At 40.1% G+C, this 21,563-nt stretch overlaps 1 protein-coding gene across 1 annotated transcript; it reads right to left on the reverse strand.

The window, feature by feature from the left end:
- Positions 1-1,347: 1,347 nt before the first annotated feature.
- On the reverse strand, positions 1,348-19,298 carry pitpnc1b (phosphatidylinositol transfer protein cytoplasmic 1b). The gene is made up of 10 exons (XM_061717008.1): positions 18,611-19,298; positions 11,991-12,139; positions 8,851-8,939; positions 8,616-8,623; positions 8,416-8,487; positions 6,564-6,656; positions 5,221-5,376; positions 3,683-3,746; positions 3,461-3,547; positions 1,348-2,024 (listed from the first exon to the last, which is right to left on the reverse strand). The coding sequence occupies exons 1-10, from the start codon at positions 18,656-18,658 to the stop codon at positions 1,867-1,869; spliced, it is 924 nt and encodes a 307-aa protein (XP_061572992.1). The 5' UTR covers positions 18,659-19,298; the 3' UTR covers positions 1,348-1,866.
- Between the last annotated feature and the right edge of the window lie 2,265 nt (positions 19,299-21,563).

The following is a 21,563-nucleotide window of genomic DNA, read 5'->3' on the forward strand; positions in this document are numbered from 1 at the left end:
GGCTTCTACAGTAATAAAAGACTTTGAAAGGAAGATTTTTGCTTGACTAGATCTATGTTTTTTGCATGTGTGTGTATGCATGTCTGTGGCCCTTTGTTACAAAGCTTATGACAAACTGTCAAGCTGCCTTTTGATTTTTGTAGATAAAAGAAACCATAGCGTGTCTCATAATGTGGGCTATTTAGAATGCCATTCAAAGCATGCTGTCCTGTCGGTCAATCAAATGGAAATTTTGAAACTCTTCGTGACAAGCTTGGGCTTTGGTCCAGAAGTCTTGAACAACAGAATGACACCGCAGTGGCAGACATGCACACGCCCAACTTTGTTAACATTCCTCATCTCTGACGTGGGCACTGAGAAAACTGCTCCAAACAGTCGTGTGCAGCTGGAGCAGGTTCCATGTGGCACACGAGTGTGAAGTTGCTGAGTAGATTACAGTATGTGTGAGGGCTATGATGCTGTCAGCTGGTCCATCTTTACGGGTCAATACAGATCAAATAGGGCTGATAATGTGTGGAGCGATAGCCTAGGCTTATCTCGAGCAGAGATCATAACACAAGTGGATCATCGAATTGAAAATAAATGGTATTTATTGACAGAAATACATTTTAAAATATCATACTGAATAATTTCTTTATAACCTTTCTTAATCAGAGTGATAACAAATAAGGCTGCTGGCTTCTTTGTTATGTACTCAGTTTTCATCTCTATACTCCCTTATGCTGATGTCTCATTCTATATAAAAAAATCAAGCTAAATATGTTATAAACGGTTGTATCATTGATATATAATTGAAGTTTACCCTGGCTTGACCCATTTGCAGCTCTCAGCTAAGCGATCAAAGAGCCAATACAATGCCTCACTGCCCTCTGTCAATACACCTGGCTGACCTATTGGCTGAAGTGGAGAAGAGAGCTGATCCATTGCATTGACTGCCTCCTCCCCTCTCCCCCACACTCTCATTAGATCTACTCTATTAAACCCCTTATGCATCTGTCTGTAGGATGCAGGTCGGGGGCTTGGAAACAATCAAGGATCTCTGCTGGTGGTTGGTGTGCTCTTCTAAGGCTGAGGAACCGAGACAAAGTGCTGACAGGTACTCTGTTTGGAGGCTGTTGTCTTCTGAGTGGGCACAAGGTGTTTGTTTGTCTCTGAGGATTTATGCAGCATCAATTAACATGCATGCCTTGAGTGGGGAAAACAACTGCATGTGAACAAGAACAAACAAATACATTTATGTTGGTATGAGAGGAATAATTCAACATTTTGGGCATTCTACAAGACGGTTAGATGAGGGGATCAATATCACTCTTTGTAGCATTGCAATAAACAAGCAATACCCAGCCATCAGTATGTTTAGCTTTATAAAATAGAACAACTACTCTGGCACAATCAAGATGTAACAATTCAGCAACATACAGTATCCAAGCTCAAATACCTTTGTTTATTCCATGCATAAATAACACCACAGTGATTTATCTCAGAAAGATACTGGATTAATTCAAAATAGTCACGTTACAATGCCCCTCAGATCACATATATTACATTACACTTATTTACACTAAAGAAACAAACCATTTGTGTATGAAGAGATATTCAGTGGATTGTGTTACCAATGGACATAGTCTGTGTTTCAAGTATTCTTTTTTTACAAGGTTGCATTAAGTAGACAGGACAGTGGCATTGATCTTCTAATTGTGCCTATAAAAGGTCTAATAATGTTCCCCTTCCCAAAATGTCAAACTTTGCCTTTCAGAACCCTGTTGCTGTTTATATAAGTGTGTATTTGAGAAATAACATCACATGACTGCTGATTGCTGACACTGTTTGGGCTTTGTGTTTGCATTGTTCAGAGCGTGCAAGGCATCACTCAGGGGTTGAATTGAGGCGAAGGGGACCGTGTGGCACAGAAGAGTCTGAGGTGTCAGGCATGGCTGCTGTAGTCACTCCCATTTTCCTCAGGGAACGCTCGTCTGTCACAGAGATGGACCGCGAGAATGCAGGACGAGCTCCAACCTGCGGACCTGAGATGGATAGACAGTGATATTTCCTTTACACTGACAAAACAAGTGTATTTCATGTCATGCCTGTAAAACAAAGTGATGCTGAGCTCAAAAAAGAATACTCTTGAATCAAGAGTATATGTAAAAAAAGAAATATAATTGTTAAAAGAAGGAAAAGGGGATTCCTGTTTGAGATTCCAGTGTATTTAAGATCTGTGTCATACACTTCAGCTCCCATTAGTTTAATCCCTTATTGGTATTCAGCTCATGCACCCAACTTCTTATTAGATTCTCTTGAGTAAATGACATCCATTAGGTTTTATAACAACGGATGAATGAAATGAAAACTATACAGTATGTCTTAGTCTGTGCAGGGCTGAACGTTGTAGCGGCTGTTAGCCTGTAGGGGGTCATGGCAGTGCAGCGAGCTGCAGCAGGTTGAGCAATGACTGCAGATTTGTTGCAGCTTGATGTCTCTCATCATCGCACACAGAGGGAGAGAAAGAGGGAGTGCAGGCAAAAGATGTTACAGGCCATATTGGGAGTTCTACCTTTGATATCTCTCACATCCTGCTGAGGTTCACCAGACAAACCAGCAGGGGGCAGGGGGGACCACACACACATGCATGCACACACAGACACACACGCACACACATGCACATGCCGCATACATGCCCAAACACATAACCCCACCAGGTCTGACATTTACAGCTAAGTGCTGCAATGTCTGGTTATTTATGTTGAGAGGGCTAGTGATGGAGATAGTGCAGCAGGTGGCTGCATTACACCGTTTATCAGAGCGACACAGTGGCAATGCCACTTCATTAACCATCCTACCCCTCCAACTCATACACACGGACGCAAACACACACGTGCACATTTTTTTTCCTCTGTCGTCCTTTTCTGAGCATAAACCCTCTGTCTTTCCCTCCTCTCTGCGTCTTGTGTTGTGAACTGCCTCCCGACTGCATCTCCCTTTCCATTCTTTTTCTCTCACAGATCTACTTCAGCCATCGTGGGATAAAGCAAAGCCTGTCAGGTTTACAGGTTATTAATTCATAACATTCCAATCGACAGAAACTCGTGGCATGCGAGGAAGCATAATATAAATACGGAATTCCTGTTCAAATTTGATGTAAAATCCTAATGATCTGAAAATATGTGCGCTGAATGTGAATCACAGGCTCCTCTTTGCCTTTTTTGCTTATTATGGTGAATTCAAATGCACAGATAATTACCACAAAGTAAAATATATATTTCAGAGCTTTACTGCTTTTTTCATCCACTCTTCATCACAATCCCTGTTTTCATCTCTCTCTCTCTCTCTCTCTCTCTCTCTCTCTCTCTCTCTGTCTCTCTTGCCTGCACAGCTCTATCATGCAGCTGTGTTCTTGCTCCCTCCACTCCCATTCCCTGTGCCATTTCATTACAGTGCAGGTCAGGAGCTGCGCCCTCACCTGTGCTGTTGTGGCTGGATTTGACTTTGCTGTTGGTCTTCTCTTGCATTGTCTGCTCGTACTGTCTCACTTCTTCCAAACTCAACCCTGTGGGAACAGCACAATCACTGTACATGTGCACATGGGATTAAAACAGGGTGTGTGTGTGTCTTTATGTAAACGCTTGGAATTCACATCATGCATTTGACCTCTAAGGCAAAGCTCTATGTATTTTTGACCCACCATGCCACTCGTCGATCCATGCTACTGCCTGCCTGTGGCCGACCAGGAGAATGTCTTTAATGTTCTGAGATTGTAAAAGAAAAAGAAGAACCAGGGAAGAAAAAGTGATTAGAATGATACAGCTGAGTGTTTGTTCATCTGTGAAATGCTTAATGTAGCATTAATATGTAGCACATCACTGTTAAAATGAAGGCAGTCCTCTGTGTAGAGTAATTAATTTGAGATCACGGGATATGTGGGAACTTACATCAGTGGCATGACCTGCGTGAAGCTTTGTCAAAATGAAAGCCACAACCCAAACACTCATGAATGAGCATAAACAAACACTTTGGGGTTTTGTTCATGCACCATTGCCTTGTTCACTCGGGGAGGGACAAATGTGTTGAAAGAGCTGAACTTGGTCCACCGACTTCCCTTGTGGGGAACTTGGTTTGTTACAACTGGAATAGCAGATACTGTTAATGTGGTGCAAAGCAACATGGCAATTTTTTATAATAAGTCAGAGCTAATATTGAATTAGAGCAAATGCAGAACAGAGGTCGTTTGAGACTGAGAGCCCTCATGGCGATGCTATTGGTAATTATGGTAATGTTCTGAAATTAATGTCCCATTGATTTGCTTGTGTCAACATGTAACACAGCCCCCCCCCTCAAAAAGCACAAATGAGAGTTGACAATTTTCAACCAGCTCCTTTACAGGTGGCTCGCACAGCAGCATAACGAACAGAACTCAGCAGTTCTTGACATCATCCCTTTCTAAGTCAACGGACAGCTGCGGTTTCTGATGCGTATGTGTGAGCAGGCCAGCTGCTCACACATTGCCGGGGCCCCGGACAAAATAATCTGAGATGGGCCCCCCTGCGCCCGGATCTCTCCTTCTCCTCTTCCTCTCCTCTCCCTCTGCTCTTCAGGTTTTTATACAAGCTAATGGACGTTAACATTAGAGCTAGCCAGTTAGGTTAAGTTACAAGGTTGGTAAACGTTGGCTGCGCTGTTTCTTACCTTGCTCTACGCTGACTTTATTAATTCCAGCGTCACCGTCACCACCCTTTTTAAAATATTTGTATAGAGAATCTCTGAGGCCTCTATTTTCTTCCTCTCTTCTTCTCTTTTCTCTTCTATTCTGAGCACCGGACTTGTGCTGACTGGACATTTTTACCATTCTAATGGTTGAATTAAATGCTAACATCAACTTTTGATCAGCGGCCAAACCATTTTTGTGTTGGGGGTTCTTGACCACAAGGACAATTAGGAAGAAAACAAATAAAAAGCTTTTATGTAACTCAAATACTACATATTTTTCCACAAATAGGCATATTTTGAAACATTTTGAAAAATAATTCCATAATTTAATGAGAATAAAAAAAAAAAAAAAAAATTATTATTATTATTTTTTTTTTCAGTTCCGGGCCCCCCCCTACCCTGGGCCCGGGACAACAGACCCGTTTGTCCCCCCCTATCGGCGGGCGTGTGTGTGAGAGACGCCTTATATCAGCACATGGGGAAGTCACGAAGGTAAAGAAAAAAACCATATCTCACTCGGTGAATGAACTCCTCAGTCTTGGTCTGGAAGCCGTAGACCTCGAAGCTGCATTGCACCCTCTTATAGGAGCACATAATGGGCTCATGGTGGTCTCTCCAGCCTTCCTCCAGAGGCCCACGGCAGGTTTTACTGGACTGCCATTGACTGAGGTCCTGCACAGAGAAAACGGTGGCTGTTAAAAAGCAGACCTCAGGGAAACCGAGGCCCTGTGAGGTATTTTTTCAGATGGAGCGTTAGATGTCTGTGTGCCCAGTACAAGCAAGTGAATGAAAGGATGCGTGTTGCAGCATCTGAGGTGTAAGCAGGTTGTTGCTCAACACAGCCCTTAAGAGGGAATCGTGATAACACAAATTATGCATCTGTGACCGAAGGATGTTCGTGTTTGTGATTTCATGTTCTCACCATGTCACTTAATGTAAGCCACCAATGTGTTTGAGACTTTTTTTCTTTTGGTGTGTGTGCTCTTGTATGGATTTGTGCTGAATGCTTGTTTGCATGCTTATGCGTCCACAGGACTGTGAATTTACCTTTGCTGCTAAGGGCTTGCAGGCAGCACAAAAGTGTGAAATCTTGTATGGGAGAGTTTGAAGGCAGCGAGACAAGCTGAGACGTGTGAGGGTATTATTGTACACTATTTGAAGTGGAAAAGCTAAAATCCAGTGGTGAAGACACAATAATAAGGTGCAAAGAAAATAAAAACCTTTGTGTGTGGGAGAATCATTATTTCTGTAGCCACATATGTGTTTATGAATCATTATCTCTTCAAGAAATAGTCTGTCATTTTGGGAAATAGTTTGATTTTTTTTCAGTCCCTTTATTCAGGAAAACTAGGTTTTAAATTCAACATCATAATATCATCTTGGCCTAAGTGCATGCAGCTTTCTCAGTGCTGAGTCATGCAAAAATGGAAACATCTTCCAACTCATACTCATGACCAGAGAAGTTAAACTAAATATGGAAATGCTCCTTAAAGAGCTGAGTCTTTAACTTGCTCTTAAAAGTAGATCGGACAGTTTGGTAGCTCATTCCGTAATCAGGGACAAGAATCTGTCAACTGATTTCACACCACGTTGTGGTGGAAGCACCACCTTTTGAGTTTAAAGAATATGTGTGCATCAAGTAGCAGGGAGTAGTAGAGCACCTTGTAAGTGCTTTCTAAATGTTTACTTGATGTTTCTTAAATTAATCATATCATAATAAGCCAAGTGTCGAAATGATCATATTTCCCAAAATGATGAACTATTGCTTCGTTGCAATTTTACAGTTTGGTTTTTACAAAGTTAAAAATTCATTTAAATGTTTTCTTCTTAATAAGTGTTTGTACTATTGCAGCGCTTACCTCTGTTTCCTTATAGTGCTTTTCAGGGATGGGGTCACTGAGGATATCCAGGAAACTCACATTCTCTGCTGGGGTTGGTGTGTCCCCGAAGACCTGCAGCCAAACAGATTGTTTAGTATAGTTGACAGCATTTAGTATAATGACAGCAGGCACGCACTCATTCAAACTCTTTGCACACACACACACGTGCGTTACTCACTCAGTGGCGAGCAGGATAAAGAGAAGATAAGTAACTGTGTGGAAAACGGAGGTCACACACCAAAACACCCCTCACCATATCCCACCCCGAGGCCCCTTTGAAGAAATCACGCTGGAGCAAACAGACAAGAGAACAGATAAAGAGAGAGAGCAGAGGAGGGGAAAAAACAAAAAAAGGATGTATGACGGATATTAAAAGTGAGAAAAAAATAGGTGCTATGAAAGCAGAATAAGCTGTTTCTTGATAGCATTCGGGGAACCAGGAGAAAAGGGACTTTTACCTGATTGTGTAAAAACATTTTCTTTAATGCCAAACTGACATTCATTTCATACTTGACAGCTAACAAAGAAAAGCCTGAGGTATTATGATACCCTACTACGGTCATACGGTGTCGTTGTTGGTCTGTGTCACAAAGTCCTGCTCCTTCTGATGGAATGTGATACGTTGGAGGAAGAATGTTTGGCCTTCTACATGTGCTCAGCGTTCGATAATCTCTCACACTCTTAATCAACATATCTGTCTATGTCTTATTTGTGTAGAGATTCCTAATTGCAAAAAACCCACGGAAAGGCAACAGCTGTTTTGCAGTAAGCGACAAAGAGGCTGAAATTATAGTACTTGAGATTGGGTATTTACAAATTATGTCACAAGCAAAGACTTTAAAGGAGCTGGCTGCAAACATCCACCCCTAAAGTTTCGGAACAACCCCCTATTTACTTTTTTTTTTTTTTTTTTTACCATGTGATGATGTTTTAAAGTCTCTGTAAAAACCACTTTGCATCACTTTGTTGTTGAATTGTACTTGAAAAATAAACTTGCCTTTCCCTGAGGTCACGTTCTGAGGGATGAAATACTCTCCCCAAATCTAAACTTAAGTTATGGTTCCTCCATTGGAAACCTATGGAGTGCATTCAAAGCTCTCTAGTCCCTGAGGTGTGATCTTTCACTAGAAAGCCAGTTAAAACCCAGTAAAAAAGATATAATAACACTAAAGAAGATGTTAGACAAAGCCAGTGCATAAAAAAAAGGTTTGAATCTTTGAGTTGCATTTTTCAGATAGCTGCTTCATGCATAAATAATGTATGATTTTTCTAGGATTTTTCAGTCTAAATCCCAGCGCCAAAGGTGACATATCAATATTGTAGTTGGCATACCTTTGTTGACCGTGAGTGGCTCGCGACATCAGTCATCTCAGGCTTAACGTCTGAGGCTTAACTCTTTCATGAATAATTGACTCAGTACAAATTGGAGCTTCTTTCTTTTGAACATGTACAAGCATCATTCTCTAAATTCTTAACATGTTGGGTCTGCTTGTTCACATTTCCTGGATTACACGCTGCAGACACGAGGACCAGAAGGAGTTACAATTGTTTGGGAATTTCTCTCTGAGTGTGTTTATGCGCATTGGCTTCGAACAAAATGCAGCTCAGCATCCGCGATCAGCTCGCTGCATGTCTGGTTAATAGATCTGCCAATAGTACATTTTGTGCTTTGCTTGTTTTCCTTGTAATGGGCACATCAATTTGATGAACGTTTTCGTGGCGCTGCAGAGAAAATTGCAATTCCCCTCTCCTCCTTGTCTTTCTCCTTCCCCCTCTATCTAATCACTCCATCTTTTCCAGGTCTTCTCAGGTTTGTTATGCTCATACTCACATTGTCGTTATTTCCGTTGTTGTTCTCGAATCTTGTCTCAATGCGGATGCTGAACCTGGGGAGGAATGATACCTACAGGGTTTCATGGGGTAAAAAAAAGGGTCAAGGGCCAGAGATGGAGAGAGTGAAGCCACACTGCTTTAGATCTAATGTTGCTGAAAAGAGTTCATGTACAGTAAATGATGTGTGAAAATACTCACTGAGTACTCTGCAGCAACAGGGACATTCAATATGGATAGAGAGAAACATCATTAGTTGCTTATATGTATGAGCATGAAACTGCAGCCATACGCATACGCTTCACCTCCAAGGCAATGCATACACAACAACAATCTATATGTAATTGCACATGGTAGACCAGCTCATGCGGCAGAACAAGTTTTGCATTAGACTTGAGGTTAAGGTTAAGCAAAAAGAGACATGTAAAACACACACCTGTAATGGTGTACGGGTAGAAGTTCCAGGCTTTTTCTGTGACGTAGAAGAATCGTGGGACAAAAGCTTTTGCCCAGGACGGTAGTTTACTGAAAGCAAAAATCAGAAAGAAAAATTATAATCAGAAAGTGATTGATTGAAAGAGCAGGAGAGAGATTATGGAGGGAGAAAAAGGGACCCTAAGTGGCTTTTTGTGCCATTTATAGCCAGGGTACCTGTGGGCAATGCTTGCCATGGTATTCATTTTTGTGATTCATTCGCAACTACACCTGTGGTGATGAGTTGTTACTGAAGCTTTCGAGTCATGTGTCAGAATATGATTGATGTTGAATGCAGTTGTGAAGTTCTTGTACCTTTGTGTCCGTGGTACTGTATATGGTTTTCTTCAAATCATTTGTAAAAAACACCAAATGACCCATATCCACATGCAGATTAGAAATACCATCCACAGCGAGAGCATGTTTTTACTTCTTTAAGAGTTTATTTAAGGATTAGACCTTGGGTTTAAAACGGTGATTGAAATAGGACTTGAGGTTACATTAGGGTAATGAATGTGGTAATCCCAGAGTTTGGGAATGAATTAAGAGAATTCTGGTTGCTTTTTAAACAGCTTCTTCATTTAAATCACAATTGAATTATGAGCACGTGGTATATGAAAGAAACCCTTTCAGCACAGCGAAATAAAAACATACTCAACTATGCAACAGCTTCAAAATCAAACTAAAAGCACATTTAGAAAAATATTTTGGATTTCTTTATACATCCAACATTATACTGTATATTAATCAGCCATAACATTAACACCCTTGACATGTGAAGTCACTAAAACCGCTCAGTCTAACAAAAAAGAACAAGACAATGGTAATGTGGGAAGCAAGTCCAGCCCTGCCCACGCATTAATTAGTCTGGTATTTGCCTGAAACTGTTGTGGTTGTTTTGGAATTAGAGTTGACCAAATTTGAAAAAAAAGGGTGGAGCGAAAGAGTGATAATTGAACATCTTATTCAACATTCAAAGTGGATTAAAACATTTCATCAAAGTTTTGCAAAGAAAAAAAATCGGATATAGTTCAAAATGTTTGAATAACGTGTGTTTTTGATCCATGTCAAATGTTGGCTACTGGTATGGTTTAAAAAAAACTAAACGACCAGAGAACTCACAACCCCTGATGACATTGAAGAGGATTGTCTTTGTTGTTTTTGATTAACTAGTAAAACCTGATAGCAGTCTCTAGAGCGAGACATGTTTGAACCACTGCCTAGTGGGCATTATTGGTAATGCACTTTAAGGCACTTAACTATGGAGGACCAAAACTGACATAATAAAAAATAAAAGCAGAAATATATATATATTTTTTGTTTTTCCTTTTCTTTATATATGCATTTTCGTGAAGAAATGTATATATTTTGTTTTTCATTTATATTTGCATAATGAGGCAGAAATAAGGTAAAGTAAAAAGAGGAGAGGAGTTAATGTAAAAACAAGGAATGCATGTATAAGGAAAAGGAAAAACAAAATATATAAATTTCTTCGCAAAGGAAAGGAAATATATAAATACTTCTGGTTTTATTTTTAATTATGTCAGTTTTAGTCCTCCATACTTAACACGATGACCTTCCTTTGGGCAGTGAGTAATTGTAATAATAATTAAAAAAACACTTCTATATAGCATTTTTCTACATAGTGTTATACAGTTTTGAACATAGTAGCTAACAAATAAAAGCCATTAAGCAACTTGAACCGATATAACAATATAAAACAAATAAACTCTTGTCTCGAATTCCCTTCATAGAATGAAATGTCAATATAAAACCCCTACCAACAAGTTGAAATTTGCTGCCCCAAAAGAAAGGGCCCAAGGTGGCCTGACCTATCAGCATCAGGATATGTAATATATTCATCAGACGATGCCAACTGCCCCTCAACATAGGAAAGCTATAAAGAGGGTTTTAAAAGTATCAAGGGATGCTGTGTGTCTGAGTGAAGCGGCTAGAGTTCCATGAGGTGGGGGCTCTAATGGAAAAAGCCTTATCTCCTTTTGTCACAGACTTTCATCTGGGTATAGTCAGAAGTGCACTATCTGTGGATCTCAGTTGGGAGGGAACATATCAGGTCAACAAGTCTGATTGTCCATGTCCTTTATATGCCTTGTTATTTTTACCCAGTCTGTTGTTCCTAACTGCATCTGTGTAATTCCCTGTTATAAAAAATATAAAAACATTAATATGTACTATAATTAGTGCTGGACAATTAGGAAAAAGAAGAAAGTTGTCTTCGGCTGACACTTACTGATGCACATGTGAAGAATACATTCTTCAGGAGGAGTGAAAAGTACCTACTTATCACAACAACATATTTGTGGTGCTCACAGCTGTCTGAGTAGCATTAGCAAAACAACATACTGTGTTTACACACTTGTGTATGGACAAGGAATTTATTGTATAATCCCAAACTTTAAACTGAACAAAAATCCAAGCCCCAAATAATCCAACACATCCTTGAACAAAGCTTTTATATCTGTTTAAAGCTACATTGGAGTGTATTTATGACATTTACAGTAAAATCTTCATCAAGGGTTGCTTTGCATGTGATTAGTTAGGAGTTTTCAGTGTTTGGATGCTTGATGTCACTGTTAACAATTGTTTTTGATAGGTTTTGTACACATAGTTTAGGTAGCCATAGACTGCTGACAGGTATATTTTCAACACTGCAAAGGAAAAATAATGAGAGGATAAAACCTCCCACACACCCTGCAATCAGAACAATGTGGATGCATTCCTCCCAGCTGGAGGCCAGTCGTTAAACAATTAGAACACTTAAAGGTTTACTGGCCGTTCAGCTCATGGAACAATAACATCTTCCACGGTAGACTCGCAGCACATTTCAGTTGTGTTGTTGGAGTTTAGATATAGGCAGGTCACACTGCACAGTTGGTTTTCTACTATGTTAAAATTATGTTTTACTGTTTATCAGCTGCTTGGATCTACAATATGTATAGGTTTTCAGTGATGCAGAAGACCACGGATCGAACAACATCAGTTATAATTGGAACAGGGCCAACAAACCTATTGATAAAATTGCTGTAAATAGTCAGGGTTATTAGTACAACAATGCAGTCATTGAACAGAGATGAATTGTACCTGCTGAGGTAGATTCGCTTCTCGGTCAGCTGTCCAGGGCCATGCTGAGGGTGAGTATCTGGCTCATTCGTCACCACCTCCACCCCCTCTCCTCCACCACTCTGCTCACAGCTGTGCTTACTGATCATGTAGAGCTGTCCGATCCTGTACTGGAACCCAGAGAGAGGTTAAGGATCATGTTTATGGTGGGCAAAGTCCAGAGAATTTTGTGAAGAGAGAAAATAAACAGGGAAAGAGAAAAAAATGTGGTTTGAAAACATTTTTTGCAAACCAAAAATCACCTTTCTAATCCTCAGTGATGAATTCTGAGTGCACATCTGCATTCACAATGTTTCTTGATGGTGGTCGAGGATCAAGCAAAGGAATGTAAGGTAAGGTTTTTCAGGTCACATTTCTCTTTGGTATATTGAAACACAGCTTTTAAATGATTATTTTTATGTTATTTGCAAAGAAAAAAATTAACCAATAAATATTTCTGTTACTCTTTTAAATAATATCTGCTGTTTGCAGCTGGAATGCAGTTGTGGAAAGGATATTTATAAAGCATAGTTTTGGGATATATTGTGTCTACTACTAATATTACGACAATTACCCTTGAGATGAGCACCTGCCTCTGCAAAGGACTCACACAGGATTGAGGTGAGCTGAATAACGCTCCATCTCATTAAAATGCAATGCTCTACTGGGACAGCTTTGGTGATTGCCCTCATATAGATACTACGTGGACACATAGCACCCATCTAAACATTGCTGCTGACCAAGCACAGCCTCCTCCCCATGCCAAAAATCTCTCCCTGACAGCAGCAACCTCTCCCAGCAGGGCACTCTGTCCTGCCACACAGCAAAAAAAGGATTTAGGATGAACTTGAGGAACATGACAATCAAAGTACTAGAGCATTAGGACCAATTCTTATCCATGGAGCAAAAATGATGCAATGAATCTCTAGTCAATTCAATTCAATTCAATTTTATTTATAACATTTTTATTTATTTATAGTCCAGTAACACAAGGTGTGTTTGCATTCAGGGTAAACCCCCCAGACGAAAACCTCTAACAAGGCCGACCCCCTCCACAGCCTCTTTAGCTGGAGTGTTTCCATTACACTGTAGCGCCATACAAGAACCATTGACCAGACAATTAACACAGCTGACCATCAGGTGGCAATAATGAGCCTTTTTTGCTGTTCGCAAACAGCCAGAAGCATAAAAGTAGACAAAAAAGAAGAAATGTAGCAAACAAAGAGAAGATGAAACCAATAAAAATTTGAATTAAAAATGTTTTTTTTTATTCATTCTTTCCAACATACACTGTGACGGTAGCGATTGAGATTAAAAGACACCCACCCCTACATTGGCGTTATACACCAACAAGGCCTCTAACAGGGCTGACCACCTTAACAGCCCCATCAGCCAACATGTCTCCATTGCACCGTGGTGCCACACAAGAACCATTGATCAAACCATTAACACTGCATATCACGTGATGGCAGTAATGCCACTTTTTTGCTGTGCGCAAACAGCCAACAGTTTAACAGTTTAACATTTGAAAAAGTAAAAAGCAGCAAAAGAAGAGAGAGAAGGAGAAACAAGTAAACACAGAAGGGAATATTTCTTGTGTTTTTTTTTTTTTTTTTTTAACATACACCATGGTAGTAGCAATTGAGATTAAAAGAAAACCCCGCTGGACCTCTTCATTTGTTTAATATGCCAACAGGACACGGACATCTTTGTTGGTCCATCTATCATTTCTTCTTGAAATGTTTCTGGTCCATCTGTTCGTTTCTATACCTGTTTAATTCTGTGCAGGGTCGCTGGGGTCTGCCAGAGCCTATCCCAGCTCATTACAGGCAAGAGGCAGGGGTAGGTTAAAATGAGTGATTCATGTTCACGTGAAAGTGAAATCTGGATTAACAGAGACCCCCAGCCAAGAGGTCCCTGTTGTCGAACCTGAGTCTCTCTTATGACAGGAATGATTTTTGCGCAGTAAAGGTTCTTGAGGGCCACTCTGCAGGGCCATTCCTGGCACTGAAACATCTACCCAGAACTGCTACTAATGGAAACACGCCTACACCCCACCTGACAGCAGTGCACTGTTTATGGATGGATTAACTTTTTTAATTCTCCATGCTTGATAGGCCAGAATTGTTCTGATGAAATGGGGCAGTGCAAAGCTATATAAATGATAGTTTTTCTATATCATATTACCCTTGACTTACTATAGGTAAAAAGTGTGAATACTTGTTTTTAACACTACTAGCTTAAATTATTAGGCACATTTATTTTAACCATTGTTTACTGTCTGTCAAAGAATCAATCAATTAAGTTGGACAATTCATGAAACCCACAGTTCTTGAAGGAACAGTACATTTGAATATCATCAGCATAAAAGTGATATGAGATATTGCTGGATAGGTTAATCTTGGTAAATGGCTTACACTTATATAGCGCTTTCCAGCTGTACTCCTACAGCTCCAAAGCGCTTTACACTATAGACATTCACCCACACACGCACACACCGGTTGTCGGCGGAGCTGCCATACAACGGCGCTGGCCTGACAACCGGGAGCAACCAGGGGATTCAGTGTCTTGCCCAAGGAGATTTTGGTGGACACAGGAGGAACTAGGATTTGAACCACTGACCTTCAGGTTCATGGGCGAACGCTCTACCAACGGAGCCACCTTCCCTCTCAATCTTGATAAGGAGTAAGTAGTGAAAACAAAATGGAGCCAAAAGTAGAACCCTGAGGGATCCAACATGACAGGGCAGGAGCCTCTGACACAAACTAATTCCAAATCTGAAACTCCTGTCAGAAAAATAAGATACATTTCCCAAATGCTATCCAAAATCCAGACTCCTGTTTATTAATCTGCTATGATCACAGGATTATTATATAAACCCAAATTTGATTTGGGTTTTTAAAAGCTGAAATTATTATTTTTTTTTAATTGTTGCAGTGGTCCGGAGAAGAAAACTTTTTTCCATAATAATAATTTTTGGATCCAAAAGCTCTTTAGTGATAGTTCTTCGGCTGAAAGGGATCTGAATCGCATTTCTCAAGTACTGGTTAAAAACAACATATTTTAAAAAGCTTTGGTCAGAGCCAATTAAAAGAGACAGATTTACAATCTCCACAATAAAGGGACCCATTGAATAACTTAAAAAACTAAACAAAAACCAAAAACCAAACAATTCAGTGGTGGGGTGCTTACATTTATATAGTTAGCCAACAGAGGACCAGAGTTAACTGTTGCTCTGCTTCCAGTACTTCCAATCCACAAAGAACAATACAATGCACCTTAAGGTATTCTTTGTAAATTGTGCGCTAATAATACTGAAATTACATTTGATTATCTATATAAATTGAAAGAAGCCAGACAAAATAAGGGTGGCAAGTTAACAAGGAATTAGGCAGAATTCAATTACTAACCTACTATCCTTACAAATCCAAAAAATGCGTGATTTATTTCTGAAAAATTCTATTAACTGTTTTTGGTTTCATCACAGCAAAACACTCAGGTCAGGGTTACTTGGACATAAACCTTTGTCTTGAATTAAAAATAGTCACTTGCTGTGTATAAATATTGCCATAAAGTAACCAAAACAGGATTTGAAACTTTTATTTGGCTACAGAGGGTGAATGTATGGTGTATTAATTGAGGGGGAAGGGACTTTATTCTCCACTGCAGCCCCAATTTCTGCATGATGCTGATGAGGAGGGAGTATTTTCTTGAGGGTTCGGAGGAGGACAAGGCCTTTGGGCATCTGGCGTGATCCTTATTTGCGCTCAGTCTGACAGACACTGTGGTGTATTTTAGCAACCTACATTTCTCACACAAACACTATTATTATTGCAGTTCTCTCCTTTTGTTTAATCCACTTGTCTGCATACAGTGTTCCTTGTTTACTGAAAGACTTAGATCACTGGCAAACATCAATTTTAAAGTTATTTTAAAAAGAAAAAAAAGTAAAAAGGAATTATGCCATAAAAGATAAACTATTTGGCTCTTCCCACTTGAATGCCATTAATTTTGTTGTCCTATATTCGTTAGACACACACAAAACCGCAATTTCAATTAAAATCAGAAACAGAGAAAGAAGACAAGCAACTGAGAAAGAGGAGGGCAGATGCCATTCTTCACTTTTGATGGTATGTGACTCTCCTCTTTCTTGTTCAATTACCGTGGAATGTCAACATTCAATATTTACTTATTGGATATTCATGGGACTTAATTAATCATAGTGATCTGTGCTTTGCTGTCGTAAAATTACCAGACACCAGTACAATGAGCTCCTCCTACATGTGTTGTGGATCTTTTTGTCTCTCTAATATTGATCTCAGAAGGAAGTTTAAATGATTTATCTGACCTTAAATCACCATCATGGAATGTGAAGGACCACTATGAGTCATAACTTGAGCACTTTTGGCACGTTTTTCATCCCATTGTTTGCTAAAGACCAGTTTACAGGCAATGCTTGTCAAAAGTGTAAACATAGTTCATCATACTAGAAGGAAGTCTCTACTGATAGTGTCAGTGTGACCATGTTTAAAAATAGGAATTTATGGTTAAAATCTTAACTGTATGTCCACTTAACACTTTGGATCAGGCATTTCTAATAAATCCTTTGAGAAATGGTGATAAACAGTACCTATAAAAAGATATCACGCTTTTGTTTTTATGCTTTTTAGCTTTTCATGTTGACTCAAACTAGATTTAATGCAGCTTTATGCCACCAATCATGGTCACTTAGATTCTGAAAAGGCTCTTCTCCTGGTAGCTTTTTATTCTTGCACCACACACTTTCCCATTACAATAATGGATTCAATTTTCAATTTTAATAAAGCTTTTGTTCAGCCAAAGCAACTGGCTCTTTAATTCCTTTAAAGTCATGGCAACTGATAAGAATAATGATAATGAAATTTTTAACAGTGCATCTGGTGATGATGATTGATTATAGTACCATGAAAACCCTGGTTAAAAGGGGGGGAAAAATGGACCTTAGAAATATTTGCTCAGGGTCAGTCACTGTTATTGAACAATGATTCATTAAATTTCAGATGGGATGAGCGCATTTATGGAGCATGACACTTTTTCTGTGACATTGCATTACATTACCTGAGTTAAAAGTCCCATATTAGCCTAAATCATGTATTTTTATGCACTTCAGTGAGCTCCATGTTTTGCCTCCTCCTCCTACTTCTCTACCTTCACTCTGCTGTTTTTGGATACCTTCTTAACCAATCAGACACATTACAGTCATGTGACATGACTGTCATAGCCAGTTGACAGTTATAGACGGTTGGAGAATGTTTATTTTTAAACTGAAGGGGATAGGAGGGTGGGGCTGCCCCGGTGAGGCAATCAACGCATGGGCGGAATAGAGGACCAATCTGCTAGTGGAAGTAATGCTTTCGCAAACAGAAAGGTGTTTTTGGAAAAACAAAATGAGGAAGCTCGGTCGTATGACTGCTCTTTTAAAACTTGTGTTTATTACTCATAAACAAAAAAAAGAAAAAAAATAGCTAAACGGCCCGAGAACTGAGTATATGACAGATTAAGCCAATTTTGATCCTCTGAAAATCAGGAAAAGCATAATGCATGCTGTTTAAAGTGATATTTCTCTGAAGCTGCATCTCACAAGCCAACAGACACGTGTGCCTGTGGTGCAGATTTATGTGGACTGAACCATCTACAGTACCTTAGGTGTTATCACTGTTATCTGAGCAACTGTCACCGAACATAAGACAATACTGAACATGCCTCAACACAGCGGGACTGTCTTGTGTTAAAGTATTTCTGGATATTGCAATTGTGATAATCAACACAATTCATCTTAAAAACTAAGCCCGGGTTTGGATATTGTAAAAGCCTTTGAATGAGTTGGTCGTCTTGATTTGATTCCTCCTTAAGTAAGCTGTGCTTAAACTTGCATTACATTCAAATGAAAGAGGATTTGCTGCAAGCTCAAGTTTCTGTGTGCCTTGCGCTGATACTGTAAATCCTGTTCTGGACTGCTATTTGTCACTGTCATTGTTGTGGTAACAGGTAGACGTGAGGGGGGTGGGGGGTGGATTTGTATACAGGAGGGGATGAGGACATTCCATTTGAAGGACACTTCAGGGAATAACTCCCTCTCCTCTTCTCCCTTGCAGGATCTGTTTGCATTTGAGATTGCAGGCCAAATGCCTTTGTTTGAGCTCTTGCACAGCCATAACCAGTCTGACTAGTTTCTGTGTTGCTCTGAGCAGCTGCAAGTGTACGACGTACACAAAAAGAGACACAATATACACAAAATAGCAGTCCTTCAGCACGAGCCTGCTGGCTAGGTGTTACGCGTTGGTTCTTGTCAGAATGCCTAAACTCATCATTGCTGAAGAAACCTTGATATCCAACGTGCCAAAGTTCCCACAGAAAAGCAGCGGGAGGTGTGTGCGCTCCGATTGTGGTTTTCTTATCAGCACATTAACACTTTCAAGATTTCAAGTTGAAAAGAAATATTTCACGTTTGAAATAAAGCCTCTTTTTTATCACTAATTTTAAAGTTTTATAAGGGCAGTGTGTGTATGTGCATGCATGTTTATGTGTATGTATGTTTCAGCGTGGGAAAAACAAACACTTACCTCATCCACAGTGAGTGGCATACAGATGCGGTACTCTTTCATCAACATGCTGCCTGTTTAGAGAAAGCTGCCTTTTGGAAGCGTGTTAACTTCTGTCTGTTTATGTCCGCTGTCTTGCTTGCATAGTAGACTCGCTCAGGCATGCCACACACTGACCACAGTGACCTCTTCTCTGCCGCTCTTCTTGCTCTTGCTTTGCTGATGCCAGTAGTCTGTGGAGTTAATTTCGGTTCTTTCTGTCAGTGAGTGGCTGTTTTTTTCTTTTGTTCTTCAGTCCTCAGAGCCGTGTCTCTGATCTGCTTTTTTGTTTCTCTTTCTCTATTAATTCCTTTTGACCCAACTTGATAACTGCTGTCTTTCCTTCCTTTTGTTTGCTGCTTCTTCTTTCTCCTCCTCTGCCTTCAGCTGGTCTCTGTTAGCTTTTTTTTTCTCTCTCTCTCTACTTTCTGTTTACTTTCTTCTGCTGCAGGGAAAAGAAAGTAGTAATTAACTGAGGTAAAATTGAAACCTAATGTAAACCAACTCTACCTGTTCTTTCCTTTATGTCCCTCTCTCAACTTTGTTTAGTTTCCCTCTTCTGTAACGTCGTCCTATCCTCGGTGCTCCTCCCTTTCCCGTAAACAACGTTATGCTACTTTCAGTTCCTCACACATTCCTTTGCCAGTTTTTCTTTTTATCTGCCTGTTTTTTTCCCCTCTTCTTACTTCTCTCCCTCCCATACTACCCACTCCCCGCCCACTGTACTTTACTACCTCTCCACCTCTGTCACCGGCCTCCTTTGATCGGTATCTGCTCTTTCTTCTCTGTCATTCAGATTGGTGTCAACAACAACTCTTGTATTCCTGTAACTGACAACTTTAAAGAAAAACATGTTCTTTCCATTCTTGGTGTGCCGATCTGAAGTGAATCCCTCGAACAGGACCCTCACGCCCTGACTTTGCTGCACTCCGCTCTGACTGCCACACAGCGGTAGCCAGAGAGGCCACTGGATTAAATATTACCAGAGCCAAGAAAGCTTCATGTAGCACAGCACTGGACTCACTGACATTGTATAACTGTACCTGATGACCTTCCACCAGGTTTAAATGAATCCATGTTCAGTCAGTGAGTAGTGGAATTGAACTGCTTGTAATATGTAGCTTGTGCCCAGTTTTGAGTCACAGACTGTTCAGCCGGTGCCAAACTTTTGTTTTTGCTTCTCCGTTAAATACAAGAAACAGATGTTTGGTTTCTCACAGAAAGTCTGACCGGGATCAAATCCAATAATAGGCCATTCATACCTCCTTTCTGGTCGAGTTCATTTGCTTTTTCTTGGTGTCTGGAGACAGGACAAAAGTAGTTCTCTTTTTCTTTCGTCCCTGCTATCGCCAGCTCTGCACCGAGAGAGTAGTGAAATCAAATTCCTGGTGGGGCTTGCTCCTATCTTATCGGATCTGTGTTTGGAGAAGGGAAGCCACTTCAGAGAGCCAAAGTGTGTTCTTTGCTTGTCTCAGCCTTGATTTTCCCCCGACGCACAGGGCTCTGAGAGCACATACAGCACTGCAGTTTACAGGATGATTGGTGGTGACTTAGATGTGTCTTTAGAAGCTAATCGAATCATTGATGACTTTGATTATTCAGTTGCAGTTAAAATGTTGTTTTGAAAAGTGGTGAGGAAGGGCAGTGCTCTTGGATGACTTACAGAGCTTATCGTGAGATTGATTCTTTGATTCACGGTCTTAATGGATGAAACAGAAGTCTACTGTAGTCTGTGTTTTATCATCAGCAGTAGGGTTCTGATGCATAATGAGTGGAGCGATATGCTAAAATTCCCCACTGACATTTGGTATTTACATGTGATCTGTATCTGGATAAATTACCTGGAAATATAATGTTCTACTTAGTTGTGTAAATGCATGCTTGATTTAAAAGTGTTACTTTGAAACTGTGCTGTGATAGAATCCAAATATCTCCATTATTCATACAAAGTACCTGGAAGACATTAAACTCTGCGTTTTTAGATTGGATCCTGCTAATATCGCTAGATGATGAACAAGTGTTTAACGCGGGTTGGCAATGTAAACGCAGGGCACGTTATTTGCCACCCTGTGCCTGAAGGCCAGTTGGGGGAAGGGAAGACTAGTCGGTAGGAGTTATCCGCGAAACATAACGTAACCTGTGTGTGCGTGTAGAAGGACATATTCTCCCCACATCAGCAAGATTCATACGCTGCCAGACAGGTATAATTTTCAAAACGAAGATAAATGAAAATCGGGATGAACGTTTTTTCTTCCTGCAAAGCCCAGGTTTGTCATCTTTGTGTCCAGTTGTTTAAATAATGGAGCATCCTTTCTGGTTCTGGACAGACACCGGTTTATGGCGTCCTTGGTTCCGAGGGTGATTAACTCGCCGATCTCCTTGTTTCTCCAGTTACTCATTTTGCAAATATAGATCCTACCTGTGACTTCCTGCTGCCGTTGTTACACTCATCAGCTGTTTCCTTATTTTATAAAATAATAATAATTTAAAAAAAAAACGAAAACAAAAACTCCCCTGGTGGGTTGTACTCAGGTCCAACAAATCCGTCCCATGACCTGCCACCCTGCGTTATTTCTGTTTAGCCAGGCAGACACTGTGCGATTATCGGCTCGTTTTGAAACGATTTTCCAGTCGTGTGATTATTTTTTGGATCGGGCCAGATTTTGAACCAATCGTTGTTCGTGCCTCGTGCAGTATACGTGGGGTAACGACGAGAGATTAACACCTCACGATGAGCTCCCGGTCACAAATCGTGTGCTTGCAAGAAAATCAAACGTTTTTTATTATTTGTAGTTTAAAGTGTTGCAAATTCACATTACAAATAATGTTGTAATAGCAGAAAAAAAGACCGCATTTCCCACGTCTGCCCAGCCAATTCCTTGTCCAATCACGATGTTGTTTAATCTTTTTTCATTTATTGCCACACAGAATGGCA

This window comes from Cololabis saira, chromosome 3, assembly GCF_033807715.1.
Source record: "Cololabis saira isolate AMF1-May2022 chromosome 3, fColSai1.1, whole genome shotgun sequence".
NCBI lineage: Eukaryota > Metazoa > Chordata > Actinopteri > Beloniformes > Belonidae > Cololabis > Cololabis saira.

What these genes read in the sequence shown, in the direction of transcription:
- pitpnc1b (XM_061717008.1), bottom strand. Translation starts at nt 18,658, where the DNA reads ATGTTGATGAAAGAGTACCGCATCTGTATGCCACTCACTGTGGATGAG. An exon ending in TGCCACTCACTGTGGATGAG is followed by an intron (nt 12,140 to 18,610) that starts GTAAGTGTTTGT and finishes TCTGGGTTCCAG; the next exon opens with TACAGGATCGGACAGCTCTA. An exon ending in ATGGATCGACGAGTGGCATG is followed by an intron (nt 3,548 to 3,682) that starts GTGGGTCAAAAA and finishes CTGTTCCCACAG; the next exon opens with GGTTGAGTTTGGAAGAAGTG.